General features: G+C 36.8%; 1 protein-coding gene across 1 annotated transcript in view; it reads left to right on the top strand.

Moving 5' to 3' along the window:
* Positions 1 to 19,138, top strand: part of SRBD1 (S1 RNA binding domain 1) — a 146,701-nt gene that overhangs the window by 112,185 nt on the left and 15,378 nt on the right. The window contains exons 17-18 of the mRNA XM_087953112.1: positions 14,827 to 14,933; positions 16,329 to 16,505. Of these exons, the coding sequence (XP_087809238.1) occupies positions 14,827 to 14,933; positions 16,329 to 16,505 (284 nt within the window). The remainder of the gene's footprint in view (positions 1 to 14,826; positions 14,934 to 16,328; positions 16,506 to 19,138) is intronic.

A 19,138-nucleotide genomic window follows, 5' to 3' on the forward strand; every position in this document is an offset into this window, starting at 1 on the left:
AAAACCACTATATGATAGCATTCCACTCTACAATAATTAGCAAGTTAACAAAGATAAATCTAAAATATTACAATCTATGAAATAAAAATATACATTACCTAAAATAAAATAACTAATGCATAATAAACCTGGACTGATGAATAAAATATAAGTGGTTATTCCTGTATCCAATGCCTTATTTTCATTGTGGCAACACAGAATTTGGCTGTTCCACAAGTAATAAAGGATTTCAAATCTTCTAGAAGATGATTCGCATGCTGTCTGGTAAACCAGACAGTTTTTCTATGAATTTACATATCAAGGCCAAAATATAAGCAGACTTAACATTCCTGTAGAATTTTCAGTGTGTGAGAAATAAATTAAATCACGTGGTCTGTTACTCTTGGTAAATGCAGTTTTGGAGTATCTGCCTTGCAGCAAATGCAGTTGGTAAGATATTATGCCTGGCTTTGAAGGATGTTAACCTCAACTTGGAGAAAGGGTGTTGGTACTTACCTGACACGCCCATTCTCTTTGAGCTGTGAAGAGCATCCAGTAGTGGGAGGTGCTTCAATCTCTGCATGTCTAGGCTGGGCTTAATTTGTGGAACGCTCCTATATTATTATATAACCACTAATATATATATGTATGTATGTATGTATGTATGTATGTATATGTATATATATATGTATATGTATATGTATACGTATATGAATATGAATATTAATTAAATGGCACGAGGCTAAGTGCTGAGAAACCAAACAGCCAAATTGAGAACTCCTAAAGGCCCAGATTGATAAAGGTAGAGGCCTTCAACAGCTTCCCTGCACAGGCAGACACAGGCCTAGGTGCTCGTTGTTGTGCTGCTGGGTTGATTGGGCTGTGAGGGTTAAGCCAACAATTTAAATGTAGGAATAGCCTCGAATGTAGAAAAAAACCAAGACGAGGATATAATGATCCCAAGTGTTCCTGAAGGAAACGTCTGCTCGGGACAGAGTTACCTCACATAGCACAAAATGAAATACAGTCAGCACGGCCATGAGGTCTTTGTAAGAAAAGATGGCTTCCAGCTGTTAATCTTTTGGCGCGCTCTCCAGCAGCAAACTCCCACCGTGTGAAGGAATAGCCTCCGATGGCTCTTCCTATAAGGCTAAACGGTGGGGAAAGGTGGAAGGCACTAAGCGTTTGAATCTTCCACCCCAAGTGGCATTCAGAGGGGGAAGGAAAGTGATATGACTCCGTTGTGAGCAAAGAGCTCACGCCGCTGTTCGGGTAAAAGAAACTCTGTGGCTATCTGTCGGAATGGCAGGGGTTTAAAGAGCGGTTGGGAAGGGGTGCGGAGCAGTGCCGAAGCCTCCCGCCTCTTTGGGGCGCGAATTGGCGCTTCCCTGTAATGCGAGCAATCTCCGACTGCCCGATGTTAAGGAGCCAACGTCGAGAGATCGCAATGCAATTAGAAGGCTAAAGAATTCTAAAGACAAGCTGATTAACTTTCAAACCTGCTAGCAAGGAAAGAATTTTTCCTGTTTCGGCCAAGGAAGAATCACAAGCACTGCCTATCTCACGAGGCTGAGCCAAAACTGGGGAACGCTGGGGAGGAGTCCCGTGGAGGAGGAGGAGCATTCCACAAATTAAGCCCAGCCTAGACATGCAGAGACTGAAGCACCTCCCACTACTGGATGCTCTGAACAGCTCATGGGAGAACGTTAGATTTTGTTTAAGTATTTTACTGGTTCCTCAGTATTCTGCCACATTGGCACAACTAGTTTTTAAATTTTTAAGCCTTAATAATAGACCTAAAGGGGATATATTTTCAACAATGAGCAGTTGTTTAACTTGGTCTTACCCTAAATAAATTAGGAATGCGTGGGAAGACCGTATAATACTAACTTCTGCTCCATGGTCCATTTCCAGGGGAACGGAAAATTGAATATTAGAGGTGTCAGGCCAACTGGAAATAATTGGATTTTCAACCAATAATTCATCCTCCTCCTCCAGGCTCTTACTAGGAGTGTGGGTATTTCTGTCTCAAGCCTTTACGAGGTGTTTGTTGTTGCAACGGATGCAGTGAGGATAAGTCTCAAGAATTTTGTTTGTCCTAATCTCAATGCATCCTTTTCCACACAGGTTCCTATTTGTGCATTGTAAAGGATTGAATCAATGATTTGGCCTGAAAAAGTTTAAATGCTGCATGGATTAATTGTTCTCTGCTTATGTAGAAGAAGTGTTTTAATAATAGAACTTGCTGCCATTGCTCTTTTCAGCCCTATAGTGGTATAATAAATAATGGTGGTGGTGGCAGCATAAAGGAGTATAAACATTTTGCATCCTGCTAGTTTAGGAGTGTGGAAGTCTAGGTTGTAAAGAAGGTCCACCATTGAATTGATATATAAGTTAAAAAGAGAGGGGCAAAAGAAACTTCCCTGTTACCCTGTTTTCTGAATAATTATTGTAATTGAGATACCCTTGGAGATTGTATCTCATTCTTATGGTGGTGTTGGAATATAATTTCTGTATCAGAAAAAAATTGAGGTGCTTAACAAGAGTTGTTTTTTAATTTTTCACATTTCTGGAAACTGAATTGAGGGTATATTTAAAATTTAGAAAGGTAACAACGAGGGAAGAATATTTTTATGGGTGATTTTTGTGTGTAAAAGTCATGGTAGAGCACCAATATATGGTCTGTTGTTGACCTCTCTTCTCTTAATCCTGCCTACATAACTTGAATTATAGCCTCTGTCTTTATCCAGTTTTGCAGTTTATGATTTAAATGTTTAGCATTTAATTTGCCAATGACAGAACTCTAGGTATTATAACTATTGTATAAGAAAGCTCTTGAACCAAGACTTAAAGGGCTTAATTTCTCTACTGTTACTAGAGTTTAGTAGATTTGATTTTGGAAGCAGCTGTAAGAAGATATTTATTTTCTACAGCTGCCAGTCTTTAAACTTCAGGAATACTATTTAATATTCTTCCTTCCAGAACATTACATTCAGAAGCCTGAGGGGGATAGCACAGTTCTGACTTAATTGAACTTGCCTGAAAGAAAAGAAAAAAGTCAATCTTAAAAGTAGAAAATGCAACATAAATTTTATCACTGAAATGTATATTTAGGCAAAATTGGAAGAAGATGAGAGGTTTATAACTAACCTATTTTATCATGTGCTTCTGGGTAAGCTAATGGTTTATGAGAAGGCTTCCTAAAGTAACTCTAGCTTTCCCGTTCATTGTTCAAAGTAGTTTGATTCAAATTGGTGTGTGTGTGTATGTGTGTGTGTGCGCGCATTGCAAGCCAATCAGGAATGAATGGAAATCTATTCCTATTATATCATAAGATGATGCTGGGGATTGCAAGCTCCTCAGAAACTCAGTGCTCACCCAAGACTCTGGTTGGATGCAACTTATTAATTATATCACAGATAGTATTTCAAGTGCATGTTTATTAATATTGCATTTATTTTAAGTACTTTTTCCCTTAAAATTTCATGGATATATTAATTAAAATTAAAATTATAATACTTCTGTCTTCTCATTGTCTCTCTTTTATTCCCCCCCCCCCACAAATAAATAAGAACAATTTAAACAGGAACAGAACAAAGAAATCCTGATGTTACCTTTGATGATTTACAAATATTACTAAACATGTAGGAGTCCTTTCCTTTCCTTCATATAACACATGATGCTTAGAACTAGCAACTCGGTCATTAAATATTTGACATAACTGCCTACCAGTTTCAAGTTGCTCAAATCTCAGTCGCAAGATTGTATGGATGCCGTGATGGTTCTAACTGCAAGGACCAATCATAAAGTTACTTTTCCAGCATCATAGCATCTTTTAATATTTGGTAAACAATCGTTAAGCGAGGACTACCCATATTCACCCACCTTCTTTGGCCTAAATAGGACTAAAGACAACTGAATGTTTGGGAGGATCACTATTTGATTTTTTAAAAGTATTTCCGAAGAAAACTAAACTTGCATTGTATGTGTAGGTTTCTCCAGATACAAGCCATCACAATTTTTTAAAAATTAGTGAGCTATATATTTGAACTCTATGTCCCTTTCATGTAGAAAACCTCAGAACTCCAGGCAGTATCATATATGGTGGTTCTTGATACTGTCTTTGAAAGAGGCAAGCTGTGACTTGATCATAAACTTCAGATATATTATTTGAACTCAGATCTTTTTCTGAACTCTTACGACATGATGCTGCTAAATACTATAGATAAATAAGGAAGGACTAATCTCTAGCTCCAAAAGACCATTTGGGACTGTTAATCTAATCTACTGAAGCTAAAGCACATATAATACAGCGAATAGTCAACTTAATCAGCATTTTTTCTTCCCTTACGTTTACCCAAGAAAGATGCTTGCATTACAGTTGCAGTTGAAACATACTGTTGTTAATTAAATATTATGAGTTGAATACTTTTGATCAAACTGTATGTTCTCCTCAGAGAAACTTCAAGTTTCTTTGTCCTACTTTTACCCCTCAGTTCACACTGTTCTTCTTGAGACATATTGTAATTCAAGCCAGGGAGACAGAGAAATATTTATTTGGGAATTAAGGGTCAGATATAGTTTGTTGTTCTTTTGAAAGTTTGCTGTAAAGGAAATAGGTGGAAACACTATGTATACCATCTGGAATTGTATACCATTCCACACAAATAAAAGTGGAATGTAAATCTAATAAGTAAACAACATTCAATTTCAGTTTTTTAGTGTCAAGAACTTACAGTTTATGCACATTATATAATAATTACAGGTGACCAATAAAATCTGAGTTCATTGCAAATCCTATTATCCCTAAACATGGGCCATTCTGGCTGGGACCAATGGTATCTGCACTCTCATAATTATCAACCCTTGGCTGAGATCTGCAATTGTAGGGTTAGGTGTCTTTCAGAAGTTCATGAAAGATTACTAGGCTGTTTAGCAAGTGTTAGTTCTTCTCCACCATTAATAACATGTGAATTAAATGGATCTTATATGTTCAGTGACAGTCACAGTATGCCTTTGTGTATCTGACTTTGAAGTCAAACAATAGACATGGAAGTTTCTATCTGCAGATAGAAACCAAGAGCAGACTAGATAAGTTCCATGTCTAGGAAATATAGGTTCTACTTAGAAATCTGTTGTGTATTTCTGCAGGATTAAATTGGTACAGTTAATTAGACCCAAAAATATTATGACAAAAGTGGCAACAGTGAATGGGGTCTGATGCTGCTTCTTATTTGCTGATCAAGAATCTGCACCCAATGTCTATGGAAGATGCATCTGGAAAGGATATAGATGTTGAACAGTCAGCATTTGTTTAGAAATATGTATATATACAATATGTATGCACAGTATAGGGAATTATGTTAAAACTATTCATTACATACAGAAATTCCTTCTATCAAGTAAACAATGAACAATGAAAAAAAATTTTTTGTTAGGAATTACTTTTTAAATTCACTCAGTTTATGTTCCTTTTTAAAAAATGAAAACAATGCTATAATATATATTATACCATAGTAGATTACTTCCTTCCACAAAAAGTATGTGAAATACTTAAGGTTACCTAAATATTATTGGAGCAAAACCATATTAAAGCTCTTAAAAATTAATAGATTATAAATAATTTGCTGGGAAGAGTTCCAGAGTAGTGGGGTTAGCATTCAAAAGGCCCAGTCTTACTTACCAGTATAATTCAGATTGCTGACATACTAGATATCACTAAAGGCATTATATGCCTTCCTTTCTCAATCTTATTTTATTTTTAAATTAGCCCCATAAAGTCTAATAACCTAAATGGCAATGTATAACACCAAGTTTTATGGCTTCATGGCTGCCCTGAAAATCAAATTTGGCTTTCCCAGGTAACTCATCATTCCAACAATTTTGCTATACTATCTTTTATGTATGTGTGTCCTTCAGGGGGGAAAAAGTGGAACGATAAGAGAAACATGCTGCTTTGTAGGTAATGTAGACTGAAAGTCATCAGTTCTTTTCCTGAATCCAGCAAGAGAAAACGAAGGGGTTAGCTAGTTATGCCTATGGAGATTCTCAGTCATCCAGGTCATGGTTGTCCCAAAGGTGCTTTTTCAAGAGGCAACTGGATTTTCTAGTTTTTCTTTGAAAGTGTTTCACTTTTCCTCCAATATTAACTAATTAGTTATTATTTATTTGATTATTATTATTTAATGAATAATGCTAGTGTAAATACAGTACTTATACAACTGAGTATCTGACCACTGAGTTAGATGTTTGGTTTCTTTTTCATTAGCACTAAGTCTGTCCTGACTTTTTGGTGTTCTAGATAGAAGCTCTCTTCTGTCTTATTTGGAAATATCAGTGATTTGTTTAGTAATTAAAAGGTTTTTTTGACATATTGCTTCTTATTATGGAAAAATGGTTTGGCTGGAGATAGGGGAGAAGGATCCAAAGTTCGGCTATAGGTTGGCTTGAAGATGTTATATTCCAGTCTTTTCCACTTAAATCATTTTTTGACTCTCAAAAGCATATTTTGGTTGACACTCTTCTGAAACTTTCTGAATTGCCACTAAGATTTACTGTCTTGTCATGAAGCAGAAAACAAGTAATTAGAAAACAATCATATAACTTAATGAATGTTGCAGTTATCAGTTATTAGACTGAACAGACTAGTCCATGAAACAAATTGCCTAATTAGATAACTGACTCATCAGTATCATGAAATGGTTGTGGGTTATTATTGAATGTAGTGATATACTTCTCTCTTGCACAAGGTATATAGCATGTATAACGTATGCTTTGTGAAGTCATTCACACATATATGCGATAGGCAGAATACAGGCACTACTGCAAGACGTTCCTGCCTGGATTTGTACAGTTTAAGAACAAATCAATGCTGTGGTAGAAAATTAGTGGATGCCTTGTACCAGTGATGGGATTCAATTTTTTTTACTACTGGTTCTGTGGGCGTGGCTTGGTGAGCATGTCAGGGGAAGGATACTATAAAATCTCTAGTTAGAGGTGGTATTTGCCGGTTCTCCGAACTACCCAAAATTTCCACTACCGGTTCTCCAGAACTGGTCAGAGCCTGCTGAATACCACCTCTGCCTTGTACTGCAGAAATGTTTCTGTAATTTAGACAAATTTGGATTATTATGCCTATGTGGCTTGCTTTGAACATCAGTGCACAAAAACAGCTCGTTTGTAATGCTATTCTTTTCTACAAATTTAGAGCTCACATTGTCTATACCAGTGATGGCGAACCTTTTTGACACCAATTGCCCAAACTGGAATGCACACACCGGAGCATCAGAAACCCAAAGACCAGCTGGCCAGTGCGCATGTGCACGCAGGCCAGCTGCTCTTCAGTTTTCTGGTGTGGTCTTTGCGTGTGCCAGAGTGCCGGAAACCCGAAGACCAGCTGGCTGGTACACAAGCTTAGCCACCACTGATATACAACATTAAAAGATAATAAATATTTTATGCTAAAGAATCATAGTTACCCAGGGTCCCTCGCCCCATTAATTAAAGTATATAAAGCTAAGGTTACACCTATACTCTTCTATGGAGCAGAAGTTTGGGGTCTATACTCAACCACAGTCCTAAAACAAACACAGTCCCAGCATTTGAGATGCATTTTGGGTGTAGATCTAAGAACTGCTACAGCAGTTAGAGCTGAATTGGGAATTCATACAATTCATGCACTATCCAAAATTAGAGCATATAACTGCTGGCACAAAGTCAATGAAATGGAGACTGATAGACTCCCCATGTTATGTCTACTAGAGTAAATAAAATCACAATCACAAATCTCCTGGATCACTAAATTAACAAATTTTGTAAGAAGCTGTGGCTTTCCTGCATCTTACATAACAGGAGAATGATTTCTTTAAAAGCTGCCCAAAGAATTAAGCATATAGAAAAATGGCATAGCTATCCTTAGTACAGTGAGTAACTTGAAATGGCTGAGCAAATACAAACATACTTTTCAAATAGATAGGTATTTAAAGTTACAACTGCCAAAACATCTAAGGGAGATATTTATGCGAGCGAGATTTGAACAGCTCAATACAATGGTCAGATAAGGGAGATTCCATTCTATAACCTACAACATCTCTGCATTTGCTGAGCAGCAGAGGTAGAAGACTTGGCTGACGTCCTATTTGTTTGTTGCCTGTATAAGGGGGTGAGAGACAGGTACTTCAGTCTGTATACCAAACAAATGATCCATTGGGATCCCCATATCAAAACAACTTACCTTATGTGCGGCCAGAATCTGAAAATAACATTTAACACAGCACAGTACTTAAGCAAAATGGTTCAGTTGAGATCTGCATATGTGGGAATGATTGGGGTAGATTGCAGTGGTGACACCGAATATAATTTTATCATATTGTATCTATATCTTAAATTATTGTATTCTATTCCAATTTCATTTTAGACTGTATTTTATTCCAATTTCATTTTAGACTGTATTTTATTCCAATTTCATTTTAAATTGCTTTTATCAAATTTTAGTAATAATTTATTTCTGGAACTTTGCACTTTGATATGGCCCAAGGGCTAATCAATCAATCAATAAAGGATGAAGAAGATGTATAAGACTGCTCGTCTGTTGGAAAATCCAAAAACAGGTTTTAAAATAAGTATATTCTATATTCATCTACTTTGGATAATTTGCCCCCAGAGATAAGATTACTAATATCAATCTCTAATAGTATTTAAGAAGCAGGTGAATTTCAGAAACCTTGTGACCTTGGAATCTTTGTCTTGAATATAAACAATAATATGGTTTGATGAGATTGTAATTATTGTGATTTCTCTCCCTTATTATATTGATTTTGTTGGTTATATTTTTATCCACTATTTTGACTTTAGACTGCTCATCATAGGTCAAATTGAAGCAACATGAAAATCATAGAAATAAATAAATTCAAATGATATGAGTGTTCTATTGTTTTATATTGCCTACTTCGACAGGCAACAGCTCTCTGACATCACCATCATTCTTGGTGTATCTAGAGATGGTTAGCATTGTCAAAAGGTAACTGACTATTCTAAGGACCACAACTGGAGATTGACATTGAATTGGCAAAGAATATATCAAAGTGGTGGATAGCTTCTGCCTTTTAGGATTAACCATTAAAAGTAAACAAATAATAGCCAAGAAATATACTAGACTAGAAGTTGGTACTGCAGACATAAAGATACTCATGCTGTTTCTACCTATAAAAACCAAATAGTGAAGACAATGGTGTTGCCTATAATAGAGGTCCCCAACCTCCAGGCCTCAGCCCATTAGTGGGCTGTGAACTGTTTGCACTCAGCAAATGTGCATCTCCACTTATGCGAGCAGCATGTGAGCATGTGCATGTGTGCTCTATTTGTGCACATGCATTAAAATGGACCTGCACGTGTACGTGCCATCACTTGTGCAGGACCATCCCGCCCTCTGCCCCTGCCGGTCTGCAAAGCCAGAAAGGTTGGGGAACTCTGACCTATGACATTTCATGGAGGGAAAAGTTGGATTTTAAAGCAGATTGGAAAAATATTAAGATTTTTGAACTTTGGTGTTGGAGAAGATTCCTGAAAATACCAGAGACAAGCTAGAATACAAAAAAATAGGTCATCCAGCATATCAATCGCGTAAAAGACCAAACTCAAATTATCCTACTTTGAAACATTATACAAAGATATTCTGATGTCGGAAAGAAAGAAAAGTAGAAGGTGGAAGGAAACGGAAGAAAATGACTGGCAGCAATGGACTCATTTACAGTGCAATGATTGCACTATTGGAAAACCTGAAAGCCTAGATTGAGGACAGATTCTCATAGTTGACAACAACTTGATGGCACAAAATCAGTACTTGAGATACAGAGTTCTGGATCTGGAACAAAATGCTTTCCAACTTGGCAGTCAGTTGGAGAACCAATTGATTGTTAAGAACTCAAGAAATGGCTGGATACAATACCATTGTCATCCGAATGCTTGTCCATTTTGCTTAAAGTCAGCTTTTCTAATAGTACTGGTAGCTGTTAGAATATCTTTCCAATCACATTTATCCTTTGTTTACCTAGAAATGCCAAGGACTAAATCTGGCACCTCTGTTTGTAAACCAAATCTTCTACAATTGACTTTAGGTTAACTTTTGTTGTTTAAACTATCCTTATTAGAAAAATCATCAGTCTCAATTTAACAATGCCAACAAATTTACAATGAATAACAAGTAGGAATTAAAAATATTTAACAAAGATTATGAGACTGTTTGAATAGTCTCTCTCCCTCTCACCTTCTTATAATGGTACATCAAATATACATTTATATATTAGTATAGTATTTGTATTTGAATTCAATTCCCCTGCTTATTTTGTAAGCAGTAAATGTGGTTATACTCATGACATATGGATTGATAGTGTTTCATTTTGTTTCAAATAAATGGTTAAAGTAAATTCAACAGAGAGTAATAATCCAGAACACAATTTAAAATGTAATAGTATTTTCAGGTTTGTCAAAAGTTTTGATTGATTGAAATAAACATTGATTTTTTTCTTTTGGCCTCTGGGGATATTTTCAGGTATCAACACTGGAAGCATTGCTACAAAAAACAAGCAGGAATTTACTTTGAAAAACCAGCAAATGAAGCGGTAGAAGTACAACTAGGGGGAAAATCCCTAATTTGTCCCCTTCTGTTTTTTTAAAAAAAGTCTTCAAAACAGAATGTTGAAGTAAAACTCTTTTATCAAACATCAGAGGACTATATATTGAAGTTATTTTTTCCAAGAAAAACCAAATTTTCCCACTAATTAAAATTTATAGTTTGAACTTTCAGTAATTTATTCTTTAAAATGTAGAGTTCTTTCCTTCCCTCCCCCAATTAATTAATCCACATAAAATTGTGGAAAATGTTCATTGTCTACCAATCAGTCCATCCATATGCAAAGTTTTATGTATTGACTGTAAACTTCAAGTGTCACTAGTCATTATGTCCTTCACCTGGTGAATTGTCTTATATTTCTATTTAAATTCTAATCTCCCTGTGTATCTGTATTGTTATTGCAAATATATTATTCCACTTTATCATACAAGTATGAGAGAAAAAGATTATATTTCTTCACTCTCTAACTCTTTCATCAAATTTTGTCTGGAAGATGGCTAACATAACAATATTTTGTTCACTACCTTTAAGTGTAAGTTATCATTTGGAAAAAGCATAGTTGTTTATCTTGTGGTTTGTGAACACAGATTCATCATCCCCATTTTGCATGATAAGATGGTAGGTTTGTCATGGAAATAATATAAAGCAGTATTCATGCAAATCAAAATTTCTTACAGTATTTCTTCAGACTTTAGTAAATAACTTCAAGGGAAACAAGAATAAAACCAGGTTTACAAGCTGCTAGTTATATAGCTTAAAGGTTAAAGTGTAATTTTGAAATCTGGCCACTTTGATGAATAATTACAATATACAACACTGTTATTTTTATTGCTGCATTTGTAAGCAGACATTTCAATGATCTGTCCTTCAAGATTCCCTGTTTTGCTGATAATAACCTTAACATATATGAAAGCCCAAATCTTATGTGCAACTAAACCTAGAAAATGTATTGTCAGCATAAAAATACATTCTGGATATTGCCTTTTTTTAAAAAAAAAAAACATTTTTTAAAGGTACATAATTCCACTGTCAGAAAGTCGCATATATCTTCCATTATTTTGCAACATTTAACATTTTGGAAATGGAAGATCATCTCCAAGATTGTGATAGTTGTTCTTTTAGCTGTTTAGTATATGGGGCTTCCTAACCTTAGCATTTTTCATTTAAGACAATTGATAAACAATTTGGAAGGTGGCTAAGTCTCCATTGTTTGTGCTCCAAGAGTAAGGGGTTAGGTTGTTTTTTTTTAAAAAAAAACCTTTATAACTACTAAATTATGTTCAAAGAGAATGACTGCTTTTGGATGGATAAGAATAAGTAATGCACTGATAAATTGAAGTCTTAGTGCTATCAGTGTTGTCATAGCTGAACACTAGCATACTGCTAAACAATTCTACTGTTCTTTTCCATTGTGAATGTTTTGCAAAATATTAGGAAACTGCAAAATTGTAACACAGTATTATGATTCAATATATTATTGCAGGAATCGGAGGTTGGGCTCTTCAGATGGGGTTGAAAGAAGATTCCCATTTGCATTTAAATATGTGGCGTTTTCTCTCCTGGCACAACACCCCATCATGCATAAATAGACAGCAAATGCCTGTCCATCTGGTACAGCTGTTATCTGTTCACTGTTAGGAACTTGTGGTTGCTTTTTTCTTAATGGAAGTGTGAGAGCTTTATCAGGTATTAAACTGCATGTATCTGTTAATCAAACCTGCTGCCAATGATGCTTTTTTGAAGAGCAAAATACATAAAAAGCTGTGCCTTTCAAATGATTCCTTGCTCTCTCTCTGACTCTCTTTTATGCTTTGTGAACCAAATTACTTGCCCAGACAATCAAGTCACTCCTGAGAGTTACATAACAAAATAAACAATTAGGTGAGTGGGCAATGTGACAGAAGTAGCAGTGAGTACATGGTGAAAGCATATAATGACATTTCAAGATTTATAAAGGATGGTAGAGAGAAATACTGCATGAATATATTTTAGGATTTCAGAATGCATCATGTTAAGAAAACTGCAGTTGTTAGCTTGTCATTCAGCAATTGGATTATGTGCAATTGCAAAGATTATCCTCATGCCTATCATTTATATGTCCTGGTAGGAACTAACATTTAATTAAAATATGTGACCTATTGGAAAACAGAAATGTTTAAAATGGCATAAATAGTCATCCAATGCTCACCTAGAAGATATATCTTACAGAAGATAATTGGGATTATAGTTTAGATCAGAGGTCACCAACCTTTCGGACCTCAGGGACCACTAAATTCATAATTTTAAATCCCATGGTCCACTAATATGAATCCAGTGTGCTGCTTGCAGAAGCGACGGGATGAGGTCCTTCAAGCACTTTGACTGCCTGTTTCTGCAACCTTAAACATCCAAAGAGCCATTTGGACCCATTTCCCACAGAAAACAAAACACTGGGAACCACAAAACCTGGGTGGGCATGGCCAACTGGACGTCACTCACTCCCACCCAGTCATATGACACCACCCCAGCCATTCTCTCTCTCTTCTCTCTCTCTCTTGCTGATTCTCCCGCGCTCTCTGGGTCTCACGGGTGCGTCTTCCAGCCTTTGCTGGTGTTGGACACACCTCGGTCACTTGGGGAGACACACAGCCTGCTCTCCACCCTGAGACACTCGCCTGACCCTGCTGCGGCCGATGCTCCGCATCGTAATGGGCTCCAGGAGGAGGAGGTGACACCATCTTCCCCATTGTGAAGCGCACTAAATTTAACTGTGCTGCACAAGGGCAGGCCATGGACCAGCAGCAGAGAGAAACGGCCGGGTCGGGCCAGTGTCTCGGGGCGGAGAGGAAGTTGAGTGAGGTGTGCGTAGCACCAACAGGGACCGGAAGAAGTGCCCACAAGACCCAGCAAGAGATGAAGCAAGTACAAGGCAACTTCAGTCATGTCCGATTTTCAGAGACTTTCTGAACAAGTCCCTTTGGTTTTCTTGGCAATACATACACACACACACATACACACACACACAAATCTGGCAGATTGATTGATTAATGTATTAAAACTCCATCAGGACAAATTCACCTCCATCTTGCTTAACAATGGTAACTGGGACCAGAATTTATGTCACTAAGAAAAGAATCATTTGAGGAGAGCTTTTTCCTAAGAGTTACTGGCAACTTTGGTGCACTAAATTCTAAATGGTTCTTTTACACTTCTAGCAACTGTTCAAAAGAACTTAAATATTAATTCAAAATTAATAATTTTAACATGTAACTATATTCTGTCCTCAAACTGAATGTGCATGTATTGTAAATACACAACTATTTGGTACATGTGTTTCTGTCTGTTTTTCCCTGACTGTTGTTGGAATTGCACCCTTCAATTGCTAAGCATCCAATTACTTAGCTTTCAGTTGGATTTGATTCAGATTACTCCTTTAAAGCTTTTAAAATAAATTAATAGGCACAGGCTATTATTAAAAATATATTTTGCAGAAGTGGGAAACAGATTAAGTGGGGAAATAGTTTTGGTGATCTCTGCATTATTTTTAAACCCCAATCTCTATTACCTTGTATCTATCACCATTACTGTTACAAGATTCCAGTTTTTGTATGCTGTTAACGGTGAGAATTTGTTTTCTCATATTTCTGTTTCATATTTTCTTTTTAATGTTTTTATAACAAATCTATTAAGCTATTAGGTATTCTTACCATAAAACTTCAATTTAAATATGTTTATTATCATCTACAGAATTTAAAGCTTTGTAATATGAATACTCTCTTAAATACTTTGCTGCAAATTTATGTCATAATAGGAACATTAGAGGAAATTGGCATGTGCAAAACCAACACTTCATTTCCTCTTTTTCATTCTTAGAGAAAATTGCATAAAATAGGCATGTGTCTGCCCCTGGTATGACTATCTGTTTCTAATGGAAACATGATAGGCTGTCTATCACATATATGGTGCCTATCTGAAGTTTTTGCAAACTGGTTAGAGGGGGAATATGGAATTTAAAAATAAATTCAAATGAGTTCATCCAGTTCCACAATACAAACAGTGGCAGTATATCAGATGTACATCTCTTGGGTTCTTTTATGTGTTAATATTCTACCCACAAATGTTTTATTAATACTGCCATTCTCTGGAATTCTCATTTCTGAATAGTTTCCATCATACAGTAATCAAATACTACTCAAGTGTTATTGGATTTCTCTTTCCCTCCCCCTCCCAATTTACAGCATGATGTATCTCAGACACTACTCAAAGCAACCCTGGACAGTGTGGTGGAGGAATGTGTCAGCTTCGTAGGAGTTGATATTAACATCTGCTCAGAAACTTTATTAAGGTGAGCTTGAAAACATTCACTTAGAATAGATAGTTTCAAAACTCAAAGAATTCATACAGTGGTTCTATATCTTTGGACTAGTGCCTTGTGCCTTGTACTTTTATTTTTATTCCAATGACTGCAACACTTGTTCTGTAAATGGAATCACCTTCCACGAGCAGAGCTAAAGTTAAGTCTGTATCCACAGATAACATCAAACCTTTCTAACCATTCTTAGCAGTGAATGTGAACATCTGAATGTTCCCCTATTCCCTTTCACCAACAGCACAGCCAAAATAGAAATAGCTATCTGCGGCTTGTCTATGGCCTAGATGTTTACAAAGCACATTTCTTTATTTCAGGGTTTATATCTTCCACAATAGTCTGGATAGCTATCAGACTAAAAAATGCAACCAAATATAATTTAAATATAAGTTCAAAATACATATAAAATAAAAACTACTCAAAAATAATGGCCTGATGAGACACGGCCCATGTCATGACCCTTTTCCTGTCATGGCCATGACAGAAAAGGGTAATCTTTGTCACCTCACAAACTAGTAATGCAGGAAATGGAGCGTAGAAGGGGAACTGCCATTAAAAAGCTCTCTGTTCTGTGTACTTTGCTGAGATGATGCAAATAAGCCAGAAAAAAGCTCAACAGGAAAATTAGTACAGACAGGAGTTAGTTTGTGGAATTCGTACTTCAGTGGGTCTTGTTAATTGAGAAATACTTTATCTCCTGCTGGTTTTCTTTCTTCATATTGTTATTTTACTAGCTTGATTTTCTTCTTTTTGAGTTTGGACCTATAAGGTTGTCATATATTACAGTTTTACAGAATGAGGCTTCCTCACATAGTCACTAAACATACTCTGAAGCTTAATTTCTATAGTTGGAAAGTCATTGTGCTCCTCGTCTGCTAAGCTCTCCTGTTTTCTATTCCCCCACCTGCTGCTATCTCTCAAGTATTTTTCCTCCTTCTCCACTGTGTTTTTCTTAAACATAATTGTGGTAAAGTTTCATAAGTCTGAAACTTTATAAAGAAACCAGCCAACACTTATGCTTTTAGTATTAGTAAAACTGCACCATTCTGTATTATTAACTGAAGAAGCCATTGCTTGAGTGGAGATCTCTGGATTTATCACTTCTCCAGTAGAGGAACTACAATGAAGCTTTTTTCCAATCATCCAAGAGCAGGGATGTCAAACTCACAGCTTGCGGCTGGAGGCATCATGCGCTGGCCTCACCCACCCCTGTTTTAGCGGGAAAGGGGGGGGAAAGTCGCAATACATCATGTGATGACAACAGGACGACGTGAGTTTGACACCCCTATCCTAGAGTATTACGTTGCTTTGATATTACTTATTGCTTCCTTTTATGAAATGTAATTCTAAATCTTTTATTATGTTTGTTAGACATATTGCAGGACTGAATGCCAACAGGGCAAAAAATATCATTGAATGGCGACAGATAAATGGACCATTTATCAATCGGGAACAGCTTAAAGATGTCAAAGGATTGGGACCAAAATCCTTTCAACAATGTGCTGGCTTTATCAGGATCAATCAGGAATACATCAGATCATTCTGCAGGTAATATAAAAAGGGTATGAGGTTGTTTGCTACATGTAAGTAGAGATTTGATAAAAGAAAAACCCCAGTAGGTAATAGGTTAGAATCCTTGACTTGAGAATCTGCATTTAGGGTGAAGAGTAATTTGTAGTCTGTTGATTAATCAATTATAGCATAAGAAGGGTCATAGAAGGGCAATGTGATTTAGGCAGCAGAGTCATAGATTCACATTTCAGCAAAAAAGCACTAAGTCAATCCTGGCAAAAACCTCTTTTATTACATTAATGTGAATTTATTTCATTCACAGCCAGCCAATGGCTTGGCAAACAGTCTTGCAAAGGTATACTAATTAGCTCAGACCTTTATCAACCCTTGGAATGCTTCCCAGTAAAATTCTACATAGTGTTAACAGGGGAGGGCTGGGTAATACAGATAAAACTTCACGAGGCTGGAACAAACAGACGAACGAACAAGTGAGTTGTTTCCCCTACCCTTTTGCTTCTCTTTTAGTCCTGATGGGAGGGGCCATTCATCATCCATCTGTGGCCTTACTCCCACATCGATCCTGACTTCTTAACTGTGCCTTCCTTTTGGCAGCTCTGTCTGTGCATATGCAGGCTGGGAACCGGTTCCAGAAGCTCCCCCGCCTCACTGCTGTCTGAGCCCGAAGGCAGCTGATGACTGCCAGCCTGCCCTGGCCCCATCTCTGCCTCTGACACAGAGCCCTCATCTGAGCCTTCCTCAGCCTCCAGGACTGGCCTGGGTTCCTCCCCAACCTCCTAATTACTGTCCAACTCTGCTGCCAGCTCCACCTCCCGCTGGCGGGCCACAACATCAGCTATGAAGTTCATAATGCAGCTTTGAGATATTAATTGCCATCTCTTAACATAATGAAATAAACATTCAGATGGAGACACTGATCCCACTGATCTTCCACTACTCTAACCTCCCATCTACTCCCATCAGTTGCCATACGGGAAGACATGCTGAGTGGTTATATGTTGATACCATTTGTTTTGGATTTATAAAATAGTGAATGTTGCTTATGAATCACCTTTGAAGGATTTGTGTCATACAAGTTAAGATATTGATCCATCTAACTTTAACTTTTGTTTCCTTTGACAAAGAAACTATCAAATGTAATAAATCAAATTAAATTTGAGATGGTGGTCTAACATTATAGAAAAAAAACATCCACAGAAATTGGAGTTCCTTCTTTCTTCTCTTTTTTTCCACATTATCCTACCCACATGTTGCAGCCCTCAATAGTAATAACTAACATAAACATAGTTGCATTATATTATGTCTTACAATGCCAATTTGACTTCGATGAATATTCTCTGGCAAGTAAAGACTGCATGTCATAATAAAGTTTCTCATCATTTCCAAGGAAAGAAACTCCAAATGACAGTTCAATTTAAGCAGGACAGAAATATAATAGCAATTTGATTGAATACTGTGGAACTAAGCACAAAGACTCGTTTAAGAAGCCGAAGGTTGACCCAACTTTGGATATAGAGATATCTTAAATACACCCACACCCACACACGCACCAGTTTTAATAATTTTGAACTTGCTGCACCAGCCAACCTAAGGTATCTTAGACAACTGTAGCTACATTTGAGGCGCAATTGATATAATCTACACAAAAGGGGGGGGAAAAACATTGCAAAATAGTGCAAGGAATTCTGGCTCTCATATTGATACACATGTTTTTAATATAAGGAGTCATATCTTCCGAACTATGATTGGTCTTGGAATTCAATGAAAACCCATAAAAAATAAATAAAAATATAAGTTGATAATAGTTCTATGCATGGACCACTTTGGCTGTGTAATAGTAAGTTTATGAGTGAGGTTCTCTTTGGCATTTAGGGTGGGATATAAGATATAACGACTGTGCACAATAAAGAAAAAACACTGATTCAACATATTACGGTTTTAAGCCAACACGCTCACCCACACAAAAGCAAGGAAAAAGAAAAGTGATATCAGTTATGAAGAAAAAAAGTAGAGGGATTCCCAGTTTGATGTCTGAACTGTTTATAGGAAGCATATCAGAGGTGGTATTCAGCAGGTTCTGACCACTTCTGGAGAACCGGTAGTGGAAATTTTGAGTAGTTCAGAGAACTGGCAAATACCACCTCTGACTGGCCCCGCCCCTATCTATTTTCTGCCTCCTAAGTCCCAGCTGATCGGCTGGGTCGTCTTTTGTTACTCTGCACAGGAGAACAGAGCTGGAAAGCAGGTTAGTGGGGAGGGAATGGGGATTTTGCAGTAATCTTCCCCTGGAGTGGGGTGGGAATGGAGATTTTACAGTATCCTTCCCCTGCCACGCTCACCAAGCCACGCCCACAGAACCGGTAGTAAAAAAATTTGAATTCCACCACTGAAGCATATGAATCAATTTTAAAACAATTCTAACCATGGTCTATTAATTTAGCATTAACTATACAGACCAACAACGTCATTTCAATATTTTTCTCAGAAATTGAATCTGGTGCCCTCAAACTACAAGCCATGTGTTCTTCATTGTGCTTCATGAGTGAAGCTGTTTACACTATTCCCTGTAATTGAAATATTGAATCTGTGTTTTTTTTTAAATTATTTAATTTCAATAGAGTTTGACAGAAGTATAGATAATTAAAATTAGA

The sequence above is a fragment of the Notechis scutatus genome, chromosome 1, assembly GCF_049901735.1.
Source record: "Notechis scutatus isolate UNSWTSFEM ecotype Mainland chromosome 1, rNotScu1.2, whole genome shotgun sequence".
In the NCBI taxonomy this organism is placed as follows: Eukaryota; Metazoa; Chordata; class Lepidosauria; order Squamata; family Elapidae; genus Notechis; species Notechis scutatus.